Here is a 23,036-nt window from a genome sequence, read left to right as displayed (position 1 = left end):
GGAGTAATGGTCTCAGGTTGCAGTGGGGGAGATTTAGGTTGCATATTAGGAAAAACTTTTTCACTAGGAGGGTGGTGAAACACTGGAATGCGTTACCTAGGGAGGTGATGGAATCTCCTTCCTTAGAAGTTTTTAAGGTCAGGCTTGACAAAGCCCTGGCTGGGATGATTTAGTTGGGGATTGGTCTTGCTCTGAGCAGGGGGTTGGACTAGATGACCTCCTGAGGTCCCTTCCAACCCTGATCTTCTATCATTCTATGATTCTTTGCATGAATGCACAGGGCTAGGAAGCTGTGTGGCCTAGGGAAGCTGCATTGCTTATGCTTCCCCCCACCCCCGTACACCAGGCAGCCACACTCTGTCTCTGAGCTTCCCCATGGCCGGGCAGTATCTGGGGCCAAAGGGAATTAAACCAGATACAGGTATGTTCAAAGGCAGCTTTACTTTGAGCAGCACTGACCCAGCACGCACCTGCCCTGAGACAATTGCTCTCATTGACAACCTGCAGGCATCTTTTAAGCATCAGCCACACCTGTCTTCTCTCTGCAGCTATTGTGGAACTAACATTTGTTGTGACTGTTTCCAGGGAAATCCCGTTCACAGTAGCGGTTCCTCCTCCAGGGGCCAGGCTGCAGCAGCAGTCTGTATCACACACAGCTTGCAGAAAGTTATCTCCTTTGTGAAGACAGTGCCCTGGGACACCTAGCAAAGGTTATGACCATTATCTACTGTGTTTGGGGGCAAATAGGATGGGGATTGATCACCCTAATTTTATCCTAGGATCCAGAATGTGACCCTGGTTCCCCCTGTTCCCAGCACAGGATGGCATACAAGGGATAGCTGTTGTCTAGCAGAGTGAGCACAAGACTGGCAACAAAGAAATGTGGGGCCTATACCTGGTATCACCACTGAGGTCACAGTGCAACCTTGGGCAAGTCACTTAGCTTCAGTGACCTCATCTGTATAAAATACCATCAAGGGGGAGAATTAGGCTTATCCCACTTCTGTAAAGTGCATCTGTAGAGGAAACACTATGTATATAATTGCAATTATTATTGACAGAAGCAGATGCTGAGGAAGCAACACTTGGAGAATGAGCCTGAACTAAACCAGCTGGAAGAGTCCAAGCCTTTTCCAAGTACCACCCCACTACATCATCAGATAGGAGATACCTGCTTCTAGCAAAAGGCTTTCTACTGTACGTCACTGTGGACTTGGCTTTGTTTCTTTTTATGGCCAAACAGAAAGGAATCTCCACCTTGGTAAATCTTTCTGCTCTCCTGGAAAACACCTTTTGCTTCCAAAGGAGACAAAGGCGTAGAGCTAATGAGAGCGGAGCCACATAGGAAGATCTGGAATGGGTGGATACTGGTCAGCGGTGTTTCATTACAGGGAGAGGCAGAGTCTGCGTTCTGGGGAAGGACTATGCACCCCCAATTCCCCATGTCTGAAGGAAAAGTCTATGCAGCCGTACCGCAGGTACGTTGGTTTCATTTGTAAGGAGCTGTATTGTTACTATGTATACAGAGTCATCTTGACTCCTGAACATCTGTCAGGGGAAAAGGTGATGTCCCGGCTATATCCCAATGAATAAAAAAGCAGCAAGCAGGATGTGAATGAAAGCCTTCCATTGACAGAGTATTTAGATGAAATCCTTGAAGTACAATACACTTACAAGGCAGGGTTAGAGCTCCATTTGCCTGGCACTTGGTCAGCCTCTAGCAGCGGGAAGATGTTCTTTCTCTCCCTGCTTGTTTACAGATCTCAGAAGCTGAGAGCAGTTTAGGTTAGGACACAGAATAGACGCTGCTCCCTTCTCCCCTTACAAAACTGCTCCCATCATAGTTACAGATAGGAGAGGGCACATTCTTAGACAGGGGTATGGGCGACTGGTGCAGACACTCTGGGATGTATTTAGCAATCTGAGATTTGGACATACAAGGCCTGACCCAAAGACCAGTGAAATCACTGAAGAGTTCTGTGGCCTTCACAGCAGCTTATGCCCATGCTGGCGAAGCCATTACATTCCTCAAGTAAAAATAAACATCTCTCACCATAGAGCTGCCAACGTAAACAATGGACAAAAGTTCTCCCTGTAGAGAATCTTGGCTCCCAAATTCTGGCCTCCCTACAGAATCCCTCTTATGTCAATAGGATGCTGTTAGAGAGACGATAGTGATGATGTTGCTGATTGAGCCATGTGCTGATAACAGCCCTACCAGACATCAAGACAAATGCGAAGAAACAAGCCTGCCAGATGCCATGAGAACAGTTTTCCCCAGGGGACATTTGTATGCTACAGCCTACATCCTCCTGCATCCATTCCTGAGAACTTGTATTGGCCACAGAACTTCAGAATCGGCACTCAAAGCCTATTTAACTCTGAAAGAACAGTAAGGATGGAAAGGGTTTTGGTATAATTTACTCAGGCTTCTCAAAGTACATGAGAGAGGTTACACAGGCAGAGTACCAATGCTACGTAGCTGCTATCACAAGTAGACATTACAGTCAGGGTTTACAAGCTACCATTAGCAAAAGAGTTTGTTATTCTAAATTAAGAGGTTTTAACCAACACTAAGAAAGCAACAGAGTTCATAACTATCCTGGACTTGTTCTTCTAAACAGTGGGATCTACATCTCAGGAGGACAATTAATTTGATCAGTTGGCCTCATTTTCTCAGTGTCAATCTTGTAGGAATGGAGAAGGTTCTTCAGGCGTTCCACAGTTTCTGGCTGCAGCTGGGGAGTTCTTGACAGAATCCAGGCATATTCAACGTGGAAGAGCCAGATAAAAGTAGTGCAGGAATACACCATGGAGTAGTTTTCATAGTCAGTGGAGAGTACCCAGTAAGGGCTAGAGGGCATGACTAGAAAAACAGCAGGGGCATCATTAGAAAATATGATTAACCAACATTTGATTTTCCTTGGTGTATGTTAAGCAGTTAGAGGAGTTACGGTAAGTCACGACTCCTGGGTTCTTTTCCCAGTTTTGCTACTGACTTGCTGTGTGACCTATGAAAGGGCAGGAAGTTATTATGTAGAGCTTTCATGTTACACCTGATAGATTCAAGAAAGCCAACAGAATTTTGAACTAAAGACTCATTACTAGTTATGCTGGATGTGTAATACAGCCTAGTGCCAACAGCTAATCCACAGTTAAAAACCAAAACCCCCCCACACGCTGGAATGAAGGGGAGTTTGGTGCACATGAGAACAGACATCAGGGGGTACCGGTCATGTTGGTAGGCCCAGAGATGACTCCACCACACCTCACACCTGGTGCCTGCCCCTGTCCCCTTAGAGTCACTGGGTCAGACCTGCAGCTAAAGCCATATAGTGTAATTCCCTTTTCCTGTTTTTATTTCATGATGTTCAGTCAAAGACACGCGGGCAACACGGGGGGAGTGGTCAAGTGCCCCCCCCCCCGATTGGCCACTGGGAGGGCGGGAGAGGGGCTCTGTCCTCCCACTGCGCCTGTCCCCCAGCAGACTCTGCCCCTGGCAGTCAGGCCCAGGGGGGAGCGGACGGGGTGGGACCAGACACTTCTCATGCCACCAGCCATTCTGGGTCACTGCTCCATGCAGCGCAGCAGCTGCCTGAGAAAGCCTGGCTGGGGAGGCAGTGGCAGGCTGCCCCCCGCCCAGGCCCGGCTGCCAGGGAAGCCAGAGCCCCCTCTACATAGGGATACAGTAACACCATTTATTCATTGAGGATCTGGATGACACGCCTAATTCTGCTCTCCGTTAGAAGAGACTGGTCTAAATTTAGATTGTTGACTTAAATGGAGTTCGAGTTAGGTCAGGTTGACATCAGTCTGATGGAGGGAACTTGGTCCAGCCTGACGTACTCGTGAGAACACAGGTTACAGGGTTCATCCCTTGATCCAGACCTGATTCTCCACTGCCTTGTACCAAGAAAAATGGTAGCACGTTTCACTCCCCCAGTGTGCGAGTGACATCGTGCATGGCAGCGCAGAACTAGCCCTTCCCTGGATTACTTTTTGTGAATAAGAATAGTCTTCTTCCCCACTCCACGCACACAGGAGACATCAGAGCAGCGATCAAACCTCTAACAGGGCAGCAGGAAGGTGTGAGGAACAAGTGTAAAGGTGGACAAAGGGAATACTTTCTGAAACAATATTGTGCACAAGGAGAAACGGGCATGTAACAACGATGGTAGAAGCCTTGATGGCATGATAACAAGTGAAAGAAAAGAAAAAAGCCACATAATTAAATTAAAATAAAATCATTGTCCAACTTCCTAGTCACCACAGAAACATTTATCCTGAACCGTTTCTCATCTGCGGGCCTTACCACTGGGCCTGCTTTCCTCTCACTTGAACTAGTTTTACACCTATGGGACTCCACTGATCTATACCAGTGTGCAAACAGAATCAGGACCCAGCTCTGGGCAGAATTCATGGTGCTACTGAAGCCAATAGCAAGACCCTAGGAGCAGGATTTGGCCCAGTGCAGGGAATGTCTTTAAACTTCTTCCAGGATGAGCCTTTAAACAAACACACTTACACCAGTAAAAGCTGACACCCAGCTTGGCCAGCTCATCGTCTGCCTGGACAGCCTCCCCCTCGATTTGATTAATTCTGCCGTCAGAGCTAAGGGGAGAACAAGAGGTTTGGAAATTAATGGCACAGGTTTGCAATCACATTTAAACAGTTATTTCCAGTAACTCACTCACTTGAGGTGGTAATCTACATATAGTCGGTTAAAATCCAAAGTAAAACCCCACATAACGTGTGTTCCAGTTAACAGCAGCTTCCCAATAGGCACAGAATCAACTTTTAGATGACATGTTTCGATTTCCAGTAACAGCACACTCTAGATGTCATGCCATGCAGAGCAATCTAGATGGCAATATAGGAACGTCGGGATTGCCATACAGGATCAGAGCAGGGGGCCACTTAGCCCAGAACAACCAACTGCCTCTCTGGTGTATTTTCCTGCTTTGTATGTTGCTGAACTGAACAGCTTGTGTCAGCAGAATGTCAGTGTGTGTTTTGCAACTATAAACCCATGGTATAGTGTGTGTACAGTCTATTAATATAAAGAAAAGAAATTAAAAAATCCCCAAATTGTCATGTAGGAGACGAAGAGAGAAAAAACCCAAGCAAGTGACAGATGTTTGTCATGTAGCTTACTACACTGCTGGAAAGCTCTCAGACATGACAGTGATGAGGATAAGATTGAGGAGATAACTCCTCGGGGCAGAGACTGCCCTTTTTTCTCCGTTTGTACAGTGGCTAGCACAGTGGACCCTGATCCAACACAATGCAAATAATAGAATCATAGAATCATAGAATATCAGGGTTGGAAGGGACCTCAGAAGGTCATCTAGTCCAACCCCCTGCTCAAAGCAGGACCAATCCCCAACTAAATCATCCCAGCCAGGGCTTTGTCAATCCTGACCTTAAAATAATAATAATAATAATAGGAAGGAGGGGAAGGAAGGGGAAGTGTGACTTGTTTGGCACTCCATCCTATTGCATAGCCCTGCATGTGCTCACATTGTGCAGGGAATGTTTAAGAGACATCATTTCCTATTCACTTCTCCTTTCTCTCTGAAATTGAGATCCCAACCCCTGAGCAGGCCCAGATCTGCTTAAAATTCAGAAATTGTCATTGTTCTTTCCACGATGCTTCAGTTTTCCCTGTCCTGGTTTCCTTACAAAGTTAACTCATAATAAAATAGCCCCCAGGGCCTGATTCTCCACCATCTGTGGACCAATTCTCTACTTTCCTGTGCTTTGGGTGGAGACTTATACCTGTGCAAAAAGGGTATAAAAAGCTAAGTGTCTGGAGCATTCAGATTTGACAGCACTTCACGCTCACTTTGCATGGGTGAAAGAGGTGCAGCACAAGGACACTAGCTCTCCTCTCACTCACACTGGTGTGAATATGGAGTAACAGGCAGCGTCCACTGGCTCCCTTGACGCCTTTGAGGAGCAGTGGGCACTGTCCGGGGTTCTCTGCTCGGTGTCCCCGTCAGGCTCCCTTCTTTTAACCCTTTAACCGCACTCCTGTCCCTGTTATTTCATTAGTTGTCCCCCGGAATCATTTGGTTTCCAGGTCCTGTGGATCCTCCCCTTAGGCTGGGGTGGGGGTGGGGGGTCCTATAGCAGTGGGCGGGCTTCCGCCCACCCACTTCCCGGAACCCAATAGGTACAGGAGGGAGGGTCAGTCCGCTTAGGCTGCCCTGCTGGCTGGAGCCCTCCCTCTTCTCTGGCTGCCCTGCTGGCTGGAGCTCCTTCTCCCTCCCTTGAGCTGCTGCTGTTGCCGGCTGGAGTGCTCCTTCCCTGGACTGCTGCTGACACCGCTGTTGAGAAAAAAAAAACAAAAAAACACACACCACTGAATGGAGAGGCGGGGCGCAAGGTCAGTGTAAGCGACAGGAGAATCAGGGCAAGTCTACGTGACAAACTTAAGTCATGTCGACATACAGCCAACGTAGTAATTACATTGGTTTCAGCTGCTGGGGCTGACAGCCAGAACAGACCGATGGAAGTGCTGACACTGCGTTGACCTAACTACATCGACCGAAGCGCAACACCTCTCGCGGCGGTGGAGTTATTAGCTTGGTGCAGTGGGCGACTTGCATCGGCCGGAGCAATACTGTAGTGAGTAGACACTGACAGAGCGAGGTTGATGTAACCGCCACACACACAATGCCAGGCAGTGGGGATCAGGCCTCTGCTGTTAAAGGGTAGGAGATGCTGACATCCCTCCTCCGACTCCCACAGAACTTGCCCAGCTTCCAGCAATCGTATCACATGTTCACACCTGTCTAATTGCCCGTGTCCTACTTAGATTAAAGCATATTATTCCCCTTGCTTATTACATGTCCCAGTTTAATAAAGTAAGATTTGTTTAATTACAGACTCTGAACTATCGTCCCAACACCTCCACTCAACAGCAAAAACCCCTATAACAAGAACTGCCCACTTTTGGGGACTGGCAAGGGAGAGGTCACATGGTCTGAAGAAATGAGCATGGGATTACGAGACAAGAGATCCTGAGTTCTATTCCCTATTCCACTGACTCTGTGGCCTTGGGCAAGTCATTGTACCTCTTTGCCTCAGTTTCCCCCATCAGTAAAAAGGAGAAAGTTATAATACTTGCCCACCTGCTTCCTGGGGCCATCGTGAGAATTAGTTTGTTAGTACCAGTACAGTGCTTTGAACATACAAAATGGTAGAAAATGACAAGTATTATCTGTTATGGTTGCTGCCTTGCCCCACCAAGAGCAGAGAGATTGGAAGGGGCTGAAGTGTGTGTGAGCGCTGAGAATGTATGGGTCTATGCAAGCAGCAAAAAACATCCCTGGCTCCTTCTCGTGGCAGCCTCCTCCATCTGCCATTGCATTCAGGGCTGTATGCACAGGAGGGCTGGTGTTCTTTACCTCGAACAGCTCGAGTTATTCTGGAGCTCTCAGGATCCTGAACAGAGTGAAATCATTACACAGACCGTCAGTCACATTACAACCTCCCCCATCTCTTGCAGTTTAATATGGACTCAATGAATTACCCTGCTGTTTGTCAGGCCCTTCTTTGGCAAAGAAGGAGAGGAGACAGTGCTAAGCAGATACAGAGGAAAATGGGCACAAAGGCAAACGGGCACTGCTCATCTGCCAAGCACAAAGAATGGACTGAAATGTTGTTATGTGCAGTAGAACAAAGCCACCATGTCATGCCAGGGAATGCAAAGAACCTTTCATTCATTCACTCACAACAGCCTCCTGTGAAAGCTGAGACTATCTGACAGCACTATAGAAAAAACACCTGGACCAGTCTCTGCAAAAATTCAGAAGAGCTCTGGGCTTGCAAATCGCAAGTAAAATACCACAAACAATCTATTTACAATGCTCATTGATTTACCTGGGTAGCTATTTCTGGCACACATTACACAGCAGGTACTACCAGAGCTAAGTGAATACTGCAAAAACAGACTTACAAATACTTGCTTCACTGAAAATGGCCAATATACTTGGATTGGGTTTGTGGCCTCTTATCTGGTATTTTGGTGGCATCCGCCCGTGAGCAAGGGGCCAGCACAGGGCCCAGGAGCCTGTTCCGCACCAAGCGGTGCAAGGGCCTCGTGCTGCCTCTGCACAGGGATGAACGTCACCCTGAGACTAGTAAAGTCACGTCAGGTTCAGGCCAGCGAGGGCTGCAGGATAGCGCGTAATACTCAGCGCATGCTCTTTTACCAGTGGCTGTACGCACTGATGTATTTCCTATGCGCGGGTCAGGCTTGCAGTGCGACAAGACATGCCGGTGCTCAAAGGGTACAGCACAGAGACCAGAGACCCAAGCTAAAGCACAAGGAGAGGGATGAAGTGCGGCTGGGCCATGCATTATCTCTGACAACAGATCTCTGGCTTGTCCTGCCAGCTGAGTTACTGAAACCATGAGGTGAGCATCCCCTCTGCATTGCATGGTGCCCTCTGGAAGTGAGATGAGGCTGCGTTGGCAGATATGGAGAAAGACAATATCAGCCAGTTAGTGTAATTTAAGAGATTCTCTCTGCTCAGCGGCAAGAAAACTCAAGGCTCATTGGGATCCTGCTGCAGCAAGGATACAAGCTTGGAAAAAGGTACTTACAGGAGCTCTTGATTTACCACTTTAATCTTCCCATTTTCCTTCAGTGAGTAATTGGCCTGGATGCAGATTCCCTTCTCAAAGCTTGCAGGCAGCTTTTCGATTTCATACCATTTCCCAACATACTGAAAAAAGAAAACCCAGAACAAGCCTTGTTAGTGTCCTCAGATTCACAGGGATTCAATGGATGTGATCAACAGGCTACAGGGCAATCTAGTTCCTTCATTAACATTGTCCTTATTCTGCTCAGTTCAAAGAAACTTTTCTACGTTTGTGTGAGAATAACCACATTGGTCCACAGAAGGAACTAAACTGGCAACCTTTAGAATTAAATGCATGTGTCCCTACAACTTGAGCTAGAAAGCCAGGCTCTGTAGGCAGGAGAGGCTGTACCAGTATGGCCTAATGGAGAGAGCGCCGGACTGGGATTAAGGACACATGGGTTCTCTACCACTAGCCTGCTGTAGGACCATGGGCAAGTCAATGTACCTTTGTGCCTCAGTTTCCCCGTTTGTAAAATGGGGATATGGTACGTACCTCCTTTGTAAATCGCTTTGAGACTTATGGATGAAAAGCACTGTCACAGAGCGAAGGGTGTCACTATTAGACTCACGTCCTCTGTGGAGTGGGCACAAGGGAAGGCATAGCACATGGAGCACAAAATCTGCTCCACTGTTCAGCCACCCTGGCAGGCTCGCAGATCTTTACACACCCTCTTTGCCTTAATTGCTTTGAGCCAGCAGAATTTTAGAGTTCTTCACACCTTGGTAACATCAAAGTTCTCCTGGACTGGTGGATCCGGACACGGTCCCCAGCTGAACGTTTGCCCCTCGGTGATGTGGAGGAGACTGAACAGAACTGAAAGCAGCGCCAAAGTCCCTGGCATGGTCACTTGTGGATGCAAATGGGAACCGGAGCTAAAAAGAAATAAAACATAGAATGCCTGGTCTCCCGGAGGAGCAAATCTGTGCACGAGGTGACACGATGACAAACAGAGCGTTAGCGACAGGATGAGGTTAAAACCACAGTCAGAGGAAAAGGAGTGGAAGGACGGAAACCACCAGCACTCTGCTGCGAAGGCAGTCTTAAAATGGCCAATAGCCCAGTGCCTACCTCGAGCATGGCCAAGCCCATCCCCAATCCTTCCTGGTGAAGCAAACTGCCACGCCTGCGTCTGCATATGGTGAGGAGAGCAACAGCAACCTGGAAACAATGGTTTGTAGGCACTGCACAGCCCTGACCGGCAGTGAGATCCAGGGGCGCTGAGGGCATTCAGCACCTCCCAGGCTTGCGCTTTAAGGCTAGTGCTGGGGTTCTTAGGACAAATAATTTGGTGGCCACAGAGTACGGCCACCAACTCTTGCTGGTGGCTGCTCTCACGCTTTTTCCTAAAATACTTACTTAGAGTTAGGAAAAACAAATAAATATGCACATATACATGTCCAAATCGTAATTTATTTATTGCTAGCTAGTAAGTCTGTTGTGAAAAGTGATATTAACTAACATACAGGTATCACTTTTCACAGCAGACTTACTCAGCCCTGGCAAGTTTGGGGACAAAATAAGCCCTGGATGGGGGATCGGGGGAGGCAGCTGGGGCCAGGAAGACAGCGGGGGGCCGGGCCCAAAGCTCCATGGCCAGAGGACAGAGCCCAAAGCCATGCACCCGGAGCCTGCCGCCCCGCAGCTGGATCCCAGGACTGAAGCCTGAAGCCCTGCTCCAGATCCAGAGCCTGTCACCCCACCACCCCAGGGCCTGAGTCCCATGGCCCCTGGGAAAGTGTGGAACCCATGGCTGCCTGCTCCTCCACCGTTGTGCCCCAGGTGTATCCAGAGGGGGGCAGGGCTCAACCCCGATGGTGGCCCCAGCTACCAACAAACACCAAGGCAGTGCATCCGGGAGCACCAGGGAGGGGGGCTGCTACTTTGGCACCTCAATCTCAGCCCGGGAAGCTGTGGCCACAAGAAAAGCCCCTGGTAGCCACACGCGGCCATGGTGGCCACATTTGAGAAATGCTGGGCTAGTGCCCTGATCCAAGGGGAAGCTGCATCAGTACTTTGTGTAAAACACTGACCGGCAGTTAGAGAAGAAACCCCACCACCACCTGCTCCCAGGGAGTGTCAGTGAATGACTTTGAGGGGCTGTAATGAATGGCCCCATCCTGAGGGTGGGTCTGTAAACAGAGAGGGGGCTTTGGCTTTGCTGCCTGTGGCTGGGGCTCTCTGGGACAGAAGCAAGCAGACAGGAGAGCTAGCGAAAGAGACAGAGCAGTGGGCTCCACGGGTGAATGCAGCCCACCCTTTAGTGCCACCTTTCCTGGTGTTTCCCTCCTGGTGGCTCTCGCTCTCCTCTTGCTGGGCGGCACCCAAAGGAGCTCTGGTGTATTTCTCTTTTCTCCCTTTCAAAGCTGAGCACCTCCACCAGGCATTAGAGGGTGTGCAACTCACTGGCAACAATACGAGGAAAATCTTCAACCCTAGACCCCCTACCCCTGACAGGCAGACAGCCCTTAACCTTTCCTGGCTGTCCCAGCACACTTCCAAAACATACATTAAAAATAAATCCAATCAAAGCATTTTTGGCTTGCAGGCAGGGGCACGAATACAGCCATTAAACCAAACTGTAAACCCTGTATATGACTGAAACCACTTCAAGGCAGCAGGGTGGCGCCCCCCGCAGCACCCCTCGTTCCAGCACTTACGATTTCTTCTGGACAAGATCGGGAGTTGCTGAGTGCTGCAAAAAGCAGCAAGAAATATCCCTGGTGAATGAAGGTGAGTCCTGCTAAGGATTAATAATAAAAAATATCGGGATGGGGTGGGGCAGGGGTGCTAAGAAAACAGTCCCTTATTTTTGAAATACAGTGTCAGCACCCCTGTCTACAAGGAATACGACAACCACAGGGCACAAGAAAGCAGCTCCCATTTTATACTGACATGCACCTTCAATCAATTAATTTGGCAACATACCTTTGCTGAGAAGCAGAAGCAAAGTGCTCAGCCCTGTTGATAGAGGCCCGGGTTATGAGGAACAGCTGTCTAGCGAGTTGCCCTCACTTATTTTATAAGTGTGCTGGGGTCATCATTCCTTAACGCTGGCACAAGCCACACCCGGATCCCTGACACGCTTGTTTTTTTGGAATGCAGCTCGGATGGCTTAAATCTGCACCCGATGCAAAACTGCAGAGACTTTCTGTCTTTCAGCCACTCCCCGAAGGGAGACAAGGGAAGACGTGTTTCTAGGCAGAGCACTTGCAGCCGCAGCGGTACTTTGCAGCTGCGAGCGACTGCGTGGCAAGGGGCTGTCAGCGCTATTGAAACAGCCAGTTTTAAAAGGGTGACTTTAAATGTCGCTCTCACTGGTGGAACTGCTCCCAGCCCCGCTGGGGACTGGAGATCGGGGCCAGCTTGCGATCTCAATTACGCCAGAGAAGGCCAGTGCAGTTGCTCTGGATTTATGCTGGAGTAACTGGCTGATGATGTGCTGAGACCACTGCCAGTCATGCTGACCGATCATTGTATCACCATTTCTTTGCGCACCTCGTCTGTCTCCATCTATCGTCTCATGTCCTAGGCCAGGGGTGGGCAAACTATGGCTCGCGGGCCGGATCTGGCCCCTCAGGGCTTTGGATCCGGCCCACGGGATTGCCAGCCCCATGGCGCTGCAGGCCCCACGCCGCTCCCAGAAGCGGCCGGCACCATGTCCCTGCGGCCCCTAGGGAAGGGGTGGGAGGCAGAGGGCTCCGTGCTCTGCCCTTGCCTGCAGGCACCGCCCCTGCACCTCCCATTTGCCTGGAACGGGGAACCGTGGACAATGGGAACTTCAGGGGAGGTACCTGGAGGCGAGGGCAGCGCGTGGAGCCCTCTGCCCCGCCATCCTCCAGGGACCACAGGGTCATGGCGCCAGCTGCTTCTGGGAGCAGCGCACGGCCAGGGCAGGCAGGGAGCCTGCATTAGCCCCTCTGCATGCCGCTGTCACCCCAGAGCTGCTCCAGGCAAGCAGCGCCGGGCCGGAGCCCTCACCCCTAACCTCTCCTGCACCCCACCGCCTGCCCTGAGCCTCTGCCGCATCCACACCCCTCCCTGCACCCCAACCCTCTGCCCTGAGCCTCCTGACGCACTCCTCCTGAACCCCAACTCCCTGCCCTGAGCCCTCTGCTGCACCCCACACTCCTCCTGCACCCCACCCCCTGCCCTGAGCTCCTGCCGCACCCCTCCTGCACCTCAACCCCCTGCCCTGAGCCCCCTGCTGCACCCCACACTCCTCCTGCACCCCACCCCCTGCCCTGAGCCCCTGCTGCACCCCTCCTGCACCCCACCCCCTGCCCTGAGCCTCCTTCCGCACCCCCTCCTACACCCCAACCCCCTGCCCTGAGCCCCCTGCCGTACCCCACACCCCTCCTGCACCCCAATCCCCTGCCCTGAGCCCCCTGCCACATCCCTCCTGCACCCCAACCCCCTGCCCTGAGCCCCTTCCTGCACACGGCACCCCCTCCGACACCCCGCACTCCCTCCTGCACCCCAACCCCCTGCCCCAGCCCTACATTCATGGCCCTGCATGCAATTTCCCCACCCAGATGTGGCCCTCGGGCCAAAAAGTTTGCCAACCCCTGGACTAGGATCTTACTGAAGACAACTGTTTTTAACATGTTTGAAGATGTTTCCCTTAGGAATAATGAAGTTCTCAATCTTTGTGCAACACGTACTCATGACAGTGAAGAGTTGTGCAGCTCAGCCTAGAGATGTGCCAGGCACATGTAGAAATGCAGTCTGCTGCCAGCTTTCTGACCCGCCCCCTCACTTCAGCCAATCAAAGGGATTAGCCCTGCTCTCAGATGGTATCACAAAGATAGGGAGCACTGGTGTGAAATTTAATTTCTCCTTTTTTGGGGGGCGGGGGGGGAGAGTCTGATAAACCTAGGCCGTGTGGCTCTGGGTGAGATGGGATTCTGGGCTCGGATTTCAAATTGAAAGGACTTCGGGGCAGCGAAGAGATCTCCTCTGCTTTGTAAATCATTGGACACACTTATAGTGCTATAGGAATGATGCAGAATAATTGAAAAAGGTGCGATATTTCTTGGAGTGCAGTTGCATGCAGCTTCCAGTCTTGTACCGCTGGCTGTCAAATGTGTCTAATCAGCAAACTCCTCTTTTCACTTTTCCCTCCCTCTGCAAAAAGCTTGCTGAGAATGCCTTGTTTTGGAGAACTTCAGTGTTTGGTTCCGTGTGTGTGTGTTTGCATGCACATGGGTTGAATGGTTCCCTTGCACCGTCCTTCCCTCTCCCCAAGTGACAGCCCCGCCGAGATGGCTGCTTGCAAGGGAGTGGCTCAGAGCAGCCATGCGAAGGCTCCCGTGCCACGCTCCCCACCCCCTTGACCCTCCCAACTACTGGCATCACAGGTCCCACAGCAACAGCTCCGCCGTGCCACCGTCCACAACACAGATCTTTCTTAAGCCTTGTCCCACCCATCCCAACGCTTTTTGGCAAAACCGGGCATATGTCCCATTAGCTCTTGCCAGCTGCTGATCAGATGGCAAGCGCAAACAGGACACATGACCAGTTTTGCCCCAGAAGTGGGGTGCGACCCCTAGCGGGGCCCGGAGGAATGTGCAGGTGGGAGAGCGGCAAGGCCAACCCTGAGTGGAAGGGAGGGAGGGCTCAGGAGAGCAGGCTGGGCTGGGCCAACCCCACAGGGGAAGGTGGCTTCAGGCTGGCCCCGTGTGGGGGGGACCTCGGGCCGGCCCTGCCTGGTGTCCCATTTGCCCTTTGTATGGTCACCCTACTGCTTGTTAAAGCTCTTTTTAAAACTCCCTCCCCGACGGGCAAGCATCTTCACAGCAATGCACCTGGAGGAAGGAGATGTTCCTACTGCTTTCCATCTGCTTCCAGGCCTGGCACTGCATTACCGCAGCCCATTTCTTGTAGGGTCATTTTTTGAACCATGTGATTAATCGTGATTCATTTTTTGAATCCCCTGACAGCCCTAAAATAAATCTTTAGATATTAGATACAAAAGGACTGGCAACAGCGTGATTATTGGTAAGATCTGCGTTATACATTGAGCTGGGTATGTGACACATCTCGAGATTAGAAGAACCGTTTGGTGAAATTGATTTTCAATAACCACTCATCCTTACATCTGGTGTCTGGGTTGTGACAAGGGCTGGGATTCCTCAGGATACTGCATGCCTGACTTCTCGTTAGCCAGCCTGGTGAGACAGAAGTTTGCTTTTGTTACAGCTTATGGAAGAATAACCACCACTTGCGGGTGAGTCTGCCCTATTTCTCAGCAGTTTGTCCTGAATCTGGCATCCTCAGCGTGACCCACTGAGGCACAGTGACAACCGGTGACTGGGGAGCACAGCCCAGTGGGCTGGCAGACGGCCACCCATCCACAGCCTAGGGAAACCCACCCTCATGCCCTGGTCTGCATGCGCTGTGCCCACACACGCACGCACGCACAGGGGAGAAGCAGCCCCTGCAAACCATGCGTTCTGCCACACCACGCTGGGCCACAGCCTGGCCAACACCAGCCAGAGCCAGTGGCCACGCTCGCGGAAAGATCTCCGTCCTCCCATCGGCAAGGGATGGCCATAAACACCATTGAAAACATGCATGCACTCAGCCAGGCCCGGTGCGCCCATGCTCCACACCCCAGTTATTCAGCCACCCCCGCATGCTAATCCTGTCCCAGTTCTGCCTTCTCCCTTCCTGCAGCCACCACGCTGCCCTTCCCACACAAAGGGAGCTGGCAGCAAGTTCGGCCACGGCAGTTGCCTGCATGTCGCAGTGCTGTGCAGCAGAAAGCAGCACGCAGGGCCGCAGCCCCCCTCACAGCATGGCCTCTGTGCTCTGCAGAAAAGCCAGTCAGGGAGGTCACGCCGCCTCCTCCCCCGCACCCGGCTGGGCCTGGCCTACTGCAGTGCCTGGCTAGGGAGCCGTTTAGTCCTCCAGCCTGCGTCGGCCCTGTGATACCACGTGGGTTGTGCAACAAGGGGTGTGGCACCTTCCCCCACACGATGGCTCTCGGCCAGCTGGCCACACACCCAGGCCAACATGGCAGTCGTGTTCCCCACATCTAGATCCAGGCACCAAAACGAAACCAGCCTGAGTGCCAGAGATGCAGGGTCCCTGCAGCACCCGCTGGCTCCAGAGGGCTCGTGGGTGCTCAGCCTCGGGCAATCAACGTGATGCCAGACTGTGGCATCTCACTTGACAGCATCGGCCTCCTCATGTGCTCACAGCGATGGTAACTGCACCCCTGCGCCGGGGAGGCCTGGTCTGCCCTGGGCCCCTGGGATTCTGAGCCTTGTCTAAACACCACATGTGCCTGCCAGGGCTTTGCACCAGTGGATCATTGGGAGAGCCAGAAGCTTCAGCAGCAGCCTTCTCCGTGACCAGCCACGGCCCCCATGACCAGCGTCTGCAGCAGGGGTCAGGGACCGAGCCAGAGGCCAGAACCCAAGGTCAGAGTGGAAGGCAGAAATCAGTGACGTGCCAGGACTGGGTTACCTGGTCTGAGGCAGGGCTGGCAACAAGCAAGCAGAGAACCTCTTCCAGCTGCTGCTTCAGAGCCGGTCTGCTGACTTCTCCAACCAACCAGCCGAAGCCAGTCAGGCAACCTGCTACAGCCAGCTGCACTCGTTAGGTGGCCAGAGCCTGGCTGGGCTGCAGGCTGAGTCGTGACTCTCTGCCCCGCTCTGGCCAGTGCTGCCCTGCGCTGCTCTATCTGCCATTTGCCTGCCTGCTGGGACGTGCCGAGCCGGCTTTGTGACCATGACACTAACATGAACATACCTGGGACCATGGCCTGGGCGTACTGGCCGAGGGCCAGGCATTCCTGGGATCAGTCAGTCGTGTGCAACGGAGCTCCTGCCTTTGGATGCCCTCTGCTTGCAGCTCATGAACACTGTGCTGTGTGCTCAGCGCGGGGCATCTCTGTTCTCACCTGTGCTGTTCAAGACCGCTGCGCGGGCTTGTTGCTCTGTGTGTCAGCCATGGCCTGCCCCAAGAAGATGCTGTCCTGGAGACCACCACCGGCTCACTGTCTGCCCACGACCCTGGCATGCTGGCCCCGGCCCCCAGCACTGTGCCGTACAACCATGCCAGTGCCATTCACTCCAGGACTGCAGTGCCCATGGCCACATCCTGTGTCCAGACAGCAGGTCAACTGCCCTGTCGGGATCCCGTCCATCAGTTGCTTGTGATGGGCTCCTTGGTGCTGCCACCCTCCCTTTATTCCCTTCCTGTGTCTATTCAATCCCATACCCCCAGGGTCCCCACTGACCCCTCCGGGAGCGGCACTTCGCAGCCCTGGGGCCAGCATGACAATGAAGTTGCTGCTCCAGATTGCTACCATTCACTAGTGCTACGGGGCCTCCTCTAGGCCGGGATTGAGATGTCAGCCTGGCCTCCCAGTGGCTGAGCCTCCTGCCCTCCCCCGGCCAGTGCCCACCCTGCATCTACAAGCCCCGAGAGCCACTTCACCTGGCTTCTTTCCTGGGCTGCTCCCCAGCGCCCAGGTGTGTATGCGCTGGGGAGACACATAGTGCTAGGCTCACCCCCTTCCACTCCCGCGTGGTTCTCACCCAGACCTGCCCATCCTGCTCAGTGCGTGAGCTGGGGCTGATCTTTCAGAGGTGCTGAGCCTGTTTTGCAGACATTGCTCTTATTTGCCGTCCTAGGGGCTCTGCCCTTCTAAAATCTGGCCCGAGGGCAGGATCATGGGACTGATTTATTTCCCCCATGTATCCTGTGCTGCTTCCCATAGCATGGGGCATGGCTTCTGGTACGCCTTTCCATGGGCATGCAACCTCCCACCAGGTTGCTCCACATCTCCCCCATGTGGCAAGGAAATGTACTGGAGACACAATGGGGAGCAGGGGAGACACCCTGATTGTGGGAGTGTGTTGCCCTTGCTCCAGGGCCAGCTGCTCTATTGTTAAAGCAGAGTTCTGCTCCACTCTGCTAGAACAGCAGCTGCTTTCCAAGCCATATCTGGGCCATCCAGCCTCCAGGATGCTGCCTGCACACGGACAAGGGTTTGCTGCAAGATGAATAATTTGTGGCATTCCACAAAAATCTTTTTTGTACAGCACCCTCGCCCCCAAATGTGTCATTGGCCGCAGCACCTGGGCCTGCCTCATTTCCAGCGAGCTCTGTGTGTATGACTGCCTGTGGAATCTACAACTCACGCTGCACCAGCCTCTGAATCACACAGCATTCAAACAGCTCAGCTGCACGGGAGACAAAGGGAAGTGCTGCGTGTCAGGGGTCCAGATTCAATGGGCTCCTCTAGGGAGCGGGGGAGACTGCAGCCCTGGCTGAGCCCGCATTTAAATCTGCCAAATGATACGTGCTCGATTGTTTAATGTGGAGGAGACAAAGGCGGATGAGTGTCCAAGTGGGAAACATCCCACCGAGCACAGAGCCCAACGTGCGGGACCTGATTAGGAAACAGGTTTGTGTTCTTGGTTCACTGGATGTGGAGTGTCAGCCTTGCTGAGCTCCCCCTGGGGGCTGCCTGCTTTCAGCACCTCTCTTTCTGTTTTCACACAGTCAGGGTGATACGCCGTGGTGGTGTAACCATGTCACTCCCAGGATATGCGGTAGGGACTGTCTTTTATTGGACCAATGTCTGTTGGAGAGAGAGGCAAGCTCTGGAGCCACACAGCGCTAATGAAGGTAAAAGACATACCTCACCCACCCTGTCTCTCTAATGGTAGTATTCATGAAGTATTTTAATTAGTATCTGACCTAAATCAGCTCTGCTGAATTAGATCACCAGGGCCCCAGCTGCTCCCGGCACCTGGGCCTGGGTGCACAGCTCACCTCAGCCAAAGAGGACCAAGCCCTCAACACACATCAGAAGCAGGGCTTGCCCCAGCCATCATGGAGATGCAGCAGCCTCTTAGCAGTGCTCAACAACGTTACCACCGCTGATACCATGCAGCCCTCTGTGAGCAAACCCCAGTGCACATGCCCCAAGGGACGTGTGCCTCAGAGAGTCACTGGGCTGTGCCCCTAAGGCCTGCAGGCTGACAGCTGCAGGGATGTGCCCACCAGACACTGGAGAACGTGGCCTCCCAGAACACGAGCCCCTTCGTTTCCAGCCCCGGGGCCCACATCCACCACACACGACCTGAGCTAGCCCTGCCAAGGTAGTCCCCGAGTTCACAGGGATGAGGGCTGCTTGCCTGGACTCTCCCCTTGATGCCAGCCCACAAGCAGGCAGAATCTAATCTCTGCATGAGCTGCAGGCAGCTGGCAGCATCTCCCCGAGAGACAGTCACCAAGACTGACCCCCAAAGCCAGCATGCCCATGCAGGCCCACGCTGCACGCAGCCCTGGCTGGAGAAGGCACCTCCCGCAGCCAGATCCCAGCCCACCAAACCAGAGCTCACCTCACGTGGCATGTAAAGACAGCGAGAAGCTCACAGTCCACTGCGCCAGGGTCAGTAAAACCCTCGGCCAAAGATCACAACAGGCCCAGGCTCACCCTACAGCAGCCCTCGGTGATGCACGAGGCAGAAGACCGGGAGATGGCCAGGAGTCTGTGTGCACTGACTTAGCCAGGATCCTCTCCCCTTCACCCAGAGAACCACGGACACAATGGGGGGACCTAGCAGCCATGGCTCAGTGCATCTTGGGGTGACCTTCTCTATCCCTCAGCAAAGGCCTCAGCGGGACCCCTGGAGCAGGCTAGAAGAGTCCAGGCAAGAGGCAGTTAAAACCTGCCCTCAGCTGGAACCCATGTGGCCCAAATTAATCTCCTTGACCAGGATGGAGGAGTGGCGGGGAGCTGCTATGCATGCAGGCTGCCCCAACAACCCACAGTGGGGGGCCTTTATGTCCATGTGCTCAGGGTTCTCAGAGAGCGGGACAGACGCACGGCCCCTCGCTGCAGCCCGCATGCAGTGACGCCGTGGCACAGTGTTGGCTTTTCTCACAGACAGAAGCCAACTGTGTGTCATGTAATATTTCTCTATATAATAGGATTGATTTGTAGCTTTTGCTCATTGTCAACCAAAGCAGCATTTCTGTTCAGAAGCCCAGTGGGTGTGCGGCTAGGATCCCTTGGTTCCGTACAACAGCATTAGATATTAGCTTCATGTTAGCAAAGGACTGATTCCACGTAGACGATTTCACTGCTCGGAGATTCTCTCTCACTCGCTCAAATGCCTGCATTGGACAAAGAAACACCCAGTCACTTACTTGTTATTAAACCACGTGCTGTAACTCTTGTGCAGTCAGACCGAGGGAGTGATTTTACATGCAGTGGGCCAAGCTTTCAGGACTGGCTCCATGTGCATACAACAAGCAGCCACTATCATTCTGCAGCCACACGTACGTTCGATCAGAAATCCCCTTGGTGCTCTGGTATCAGAGATCAGTCACCTCCTGCAGCCAGTGCAATGCTTGTGACAGGAGCTAGGGTCCCTGAGCTGGACAGGCAGAGATCCAGAATTCACACCTTGAGCTGTTACAGTGACGCTAATGACAGAGAAACTGAAGCCAGTGTCACAGGTCAGTGCAACTCCACCTGTATTCCCCCTCCATGGTACGTACGGTACTAGGGTGACCAGGTGTCTGGAACACCCGGCTGAAAAGGGACCCTGGCGGCTCCGGTCAGCACCACCGACCAGGCCGTTAAAAGTCCAGTCGACAGTGCTGCCCGGCTAAGACAGGCTAGTCCCTACTTGTTCTGGCAGCATACTGTGCTCCAGAAGTGGCCAGCAGGTCTGGCTCCTAGGCAGGGGGGCCACAGGGATCCGCATGCTACCCCCACCCTGACCACTGGCTCCACACTCCCATTGGCTGGGAACAGGCCAATGGGAGATGTGGGGGGGAGGGGCGATGTCTGCAGGTGAGAGCAGCGCGCAGAGCCGCATGGGTACCTCCGCCTGGGAGCCGGACCTGCTGCTGGCCGCTTCCAGGGCGTAGCGCAGCCCGCAGTGCCAGGACAGGCAGGAAGCCTGCCTTAGCACCCTTGCTGCGCCGCTGACTGGGAGCTGCCGGAGGTAAGCCCGTGCCCCAACCCCCTGCCTCAGCCCTGAGTCCCCCCAAACCTGGAGCCCCCTCCTGCACCCCAAACCCCTCATCCCTGGACCCATCCTAGAGCCTGCACCACCATCCCACAGCCCTCACACCCCCACACCCCAACCCCCTGCCCCAGCCCAGAGCTCCCTCCCACACCCGTAACCCCTCATCCCCAGCCCATAGCCCTCACCCCCTCCCACACCCCAACCCCCTGCCTCAACTTGCAGCTCTCTCCCGCACTCCAAATCCCTCATCCCCACCCCCCCCCAGCCTCATGCACCCCAAACCCCTCATCCCCGGCCCCAGCCCAGAGCCCACACCCCCAGCCCAGAGCCCGTATGCCCTCCCACACCCCAGCCCCCTGCCTCAACCTGCAGCCCCCTCCCACATTCCAAGTCCCTCGGCCCCAGCCTGGAGCCCCCTCCCGCACCCTGAACCCCTCATTTCTGGCCCCACCCCAGAGCCCATACCCCCCAGTTAGAGCCCTCACCCCCTCCCACACCCCAACCCCCTCTAGCCCAGTGAAAGTGAGTGAGGGTGGGGGAGAGCGAACCACCGAGGGAGGGGGAATGTAGTGAGCAGGGGGCGCCTCAGGGAAGGGACGGGGCTAGGCTGTTCAGTTTTGTGCAGTTAGAAAGCTGGCAACCCTATATGGTATCCTTCACCTTAAGGAGACAAAGAAACCGAGCAATTTGATCTGGGATGGGTCCTGGGCAGGCGAGCCAGTAAAAAGCTGGAAAGGAGACTGGGGTGAGAGAAACCATCTTGAACAAAGACTGTATCTTGCTAGGTTATGTTTAGGCCTGGTAGATGCATGTTTCCACTTGTCTTTGTTTGTAGCCGTTTCTGACTGTATCCCTCATACCTGAACTCACACCAAACCTCTCTTTTTGATTAAATAAACTTATTTTACTTTTATTCTAAACCAACCCTGTGCCGCGTCTGACTTGACATGATTATTAACTCCAGTTAAACTGCTCAGCTTTTGTCTCTTTAAAGGAGCAATGGACCGATTACTCCTCTGAACGTCCCAAGATAGGGCTGGCCATTTCAGAGCAGTAGGTCTGGGGGAAATTCGGGACTGGGAGCGCGCTGGGGTCACTGGTGGAGACCGGGGTGTGGCTGTGGAAGAACAAGCCGGCGGCTGGAGCTGCTGGCCCAGGGCTGCATAACACCCAGACATGCAGGGCCGCTGGCCGCAGAGTCCAGACATGTGGCAACAGTAGCAGAGCAGTTTACGGGCCTCGGGGTTACAGGCCAAGTGGTGACACAACCAGTCACACATCTGAACTGCACCCCAAACCATGACACTGAGGGTGCGGAGTTTGCATCCACCTCTTCCTAGGCATTCCCTGGGAAATCCACCTACCATTTCTTGGTCCAAGAGTCCACTCCTTTCTGGCACATTGTCCACTATCGTCCCTAGATCCCCCAGGCCTCACCTCTGTCCCATCTACCCCTGGAGGGCTTACATACAACCCCAGCTCAGAGGGATTCATAAACCGTTCCTTGAACTACGGACCCCAAAGAGACTGACAATGAATTCAGTCAGTCTCCCAAGGCTAGTGCAGGAAATCACCATCTTGGTCACAGGCAGCCTCAGGAGACGACTGTGCCGGGCCAGGCCATTTGTGCCATCCGGGCTACGGAAACAGCCCATCTCCACTCCTGGCCACCAGGAGGGCCCACGTCCACGTGGAGATCCACGTGCTAGCATGTGGAGCTGGCCAGCCAAAGCCTGACATGTGGCCAGTACGCACATGCTGACAGCAAACTCCACTCTGAACTCTGTCTGTGTAGCCCATGCACCGAGCCAGCCAGAGGGCCAGGGTCTGTTGCGGACACAGCTGAGGAAAAGGGCAGCCCACTGGAATCCGCCATCCAGGCTGGGGGCCTTCCCTCCTCATCACTCCCCTCCTTCTGCTGCTCTGCCCCCTTTACTGCCTGAGCTCACGGGGGCTCGGTGTGCCCGCCCCTCCCACCCCTCCCCTCTCTGCCCAGCCTCCATGGGTTCTGTAGGTGTCTGCAAGGAAAGCCGGGGGGCCACACACCTCCCGCCCACTTGCTACTCGAAGCAGGAAGGGCTTAACCCGTCACTTGCCTAGTCGGGGTAAAGCTTCCAATGACGTCAGCAGTGCAGGATCAAGGCAAAGGCATCTGGGCCTCTGCTCTTGCTGCCTTCCCAGCTCGTCGGGCTGCACGTTCCTGCTCGAACGCAGGCCAGGCAAACAGTGCTACAGAGCACCGCACACACACCTCCACAGCCCTGCACAGCCACGGCCCTGCACAGACCATGTGGCAGATCAACACCCCTCACGTAGCCCCGGCCCCGCACAGACCACGCGGCAGATCAACGCCCCTCACGTAGCCACGGCCCCGCACAG

General features: G+C 53.5%; 2 protein-coding genes across 5 annotated transcripts in view; both read right to left on the bottom strand.

The window, feature by feature from the left end:
- Positions 1–2,461: 2,461 nt before the first annotated feature.
- On the bottom strand, positions 2,462–9,496 carry APOD (apolipoprotein D). The gene is made up of 4 exons (XM_077827047.1): positions 9,374–9,496; positions 8,614–8,735; positions 4,526–4,611; positions 2,462–2,866 (listed from the first exon to the last, which is right to left on the bottom strand). The coding sequence occupies exons 1-4, from the start codon at positions 9,494–9,496 to the stop codon at positions 2,631–2,633; spliced, it is 567 nt and encodes a 188-aa protein (XP_077683173.1). The 3' UTR covers positions 2,462–2,630.
- Positions 9,497–18,217: 8,721 nt separating this feature from the next.
- Positions 18,218–23,036, bottom strand: part of LOC144270351 (very long-chain specific acyl-CoA dehydrogenase, mitochondrial-like) — a 70,384-nt gene continuing 65,565 nt past the window's right edge. For all 4 annotated transcript variants that reach the window (XM_077826751.1, XM_077826754.1, XM_077826752.1 and 1 more), the window contains one exon: positions 18,218–19,794. In XM_077826751.1, coding sequence (XP_077682877.1) covers positions 19,657–19,794 — 138 coding nt within the window. In that variant the 3' untranslated portion in view covers positions 18,218–19,656. The remainder of the gene's footprint in view (positions 19,795–23,036) is intronic.

Source organism: Eretmochelys imbricata, chromosome 9 (genome assembly GCF_965152235.1).
Source record: "Eretmochelys imbricata isolate rEreImb1 chromosome 9, rEreImb1.hap1, whole genome shotgun sequence".
Lineage (NCBI taxonomy): Eukaryota > Metazoa > Chordata > Testudines > Cheloniidae > Eretmochelys > Eretmochelys imbricata.
This window is presented reverse-complemented; position numbering and strand designations above follow the sequence as displayed.

Coding starts and splice junctions, on each gene's coding strand:
- APOD (XM_077827047.1), bottom strand. CDS start 9,496: ATGCCAGGGACTTTGGCGCTGCTTTCAGTTCTGTTCAGTCTCCTCCAC. Junction 4,612..8,613: donor GTGGTAAATCAAGAGCTCCT/GTAAGTACCTTT, acceptor TTCTCCCCTTAG/CTCTGACGGCAGAATTAATC. Junction 2,867..4,525: donor GGGTGTCAGCTTTTACTGGT/GTAAGTGTGTTT, acceptor CTGTTTTTCTAG/TCATGCCCTCTAGCCCTTAC.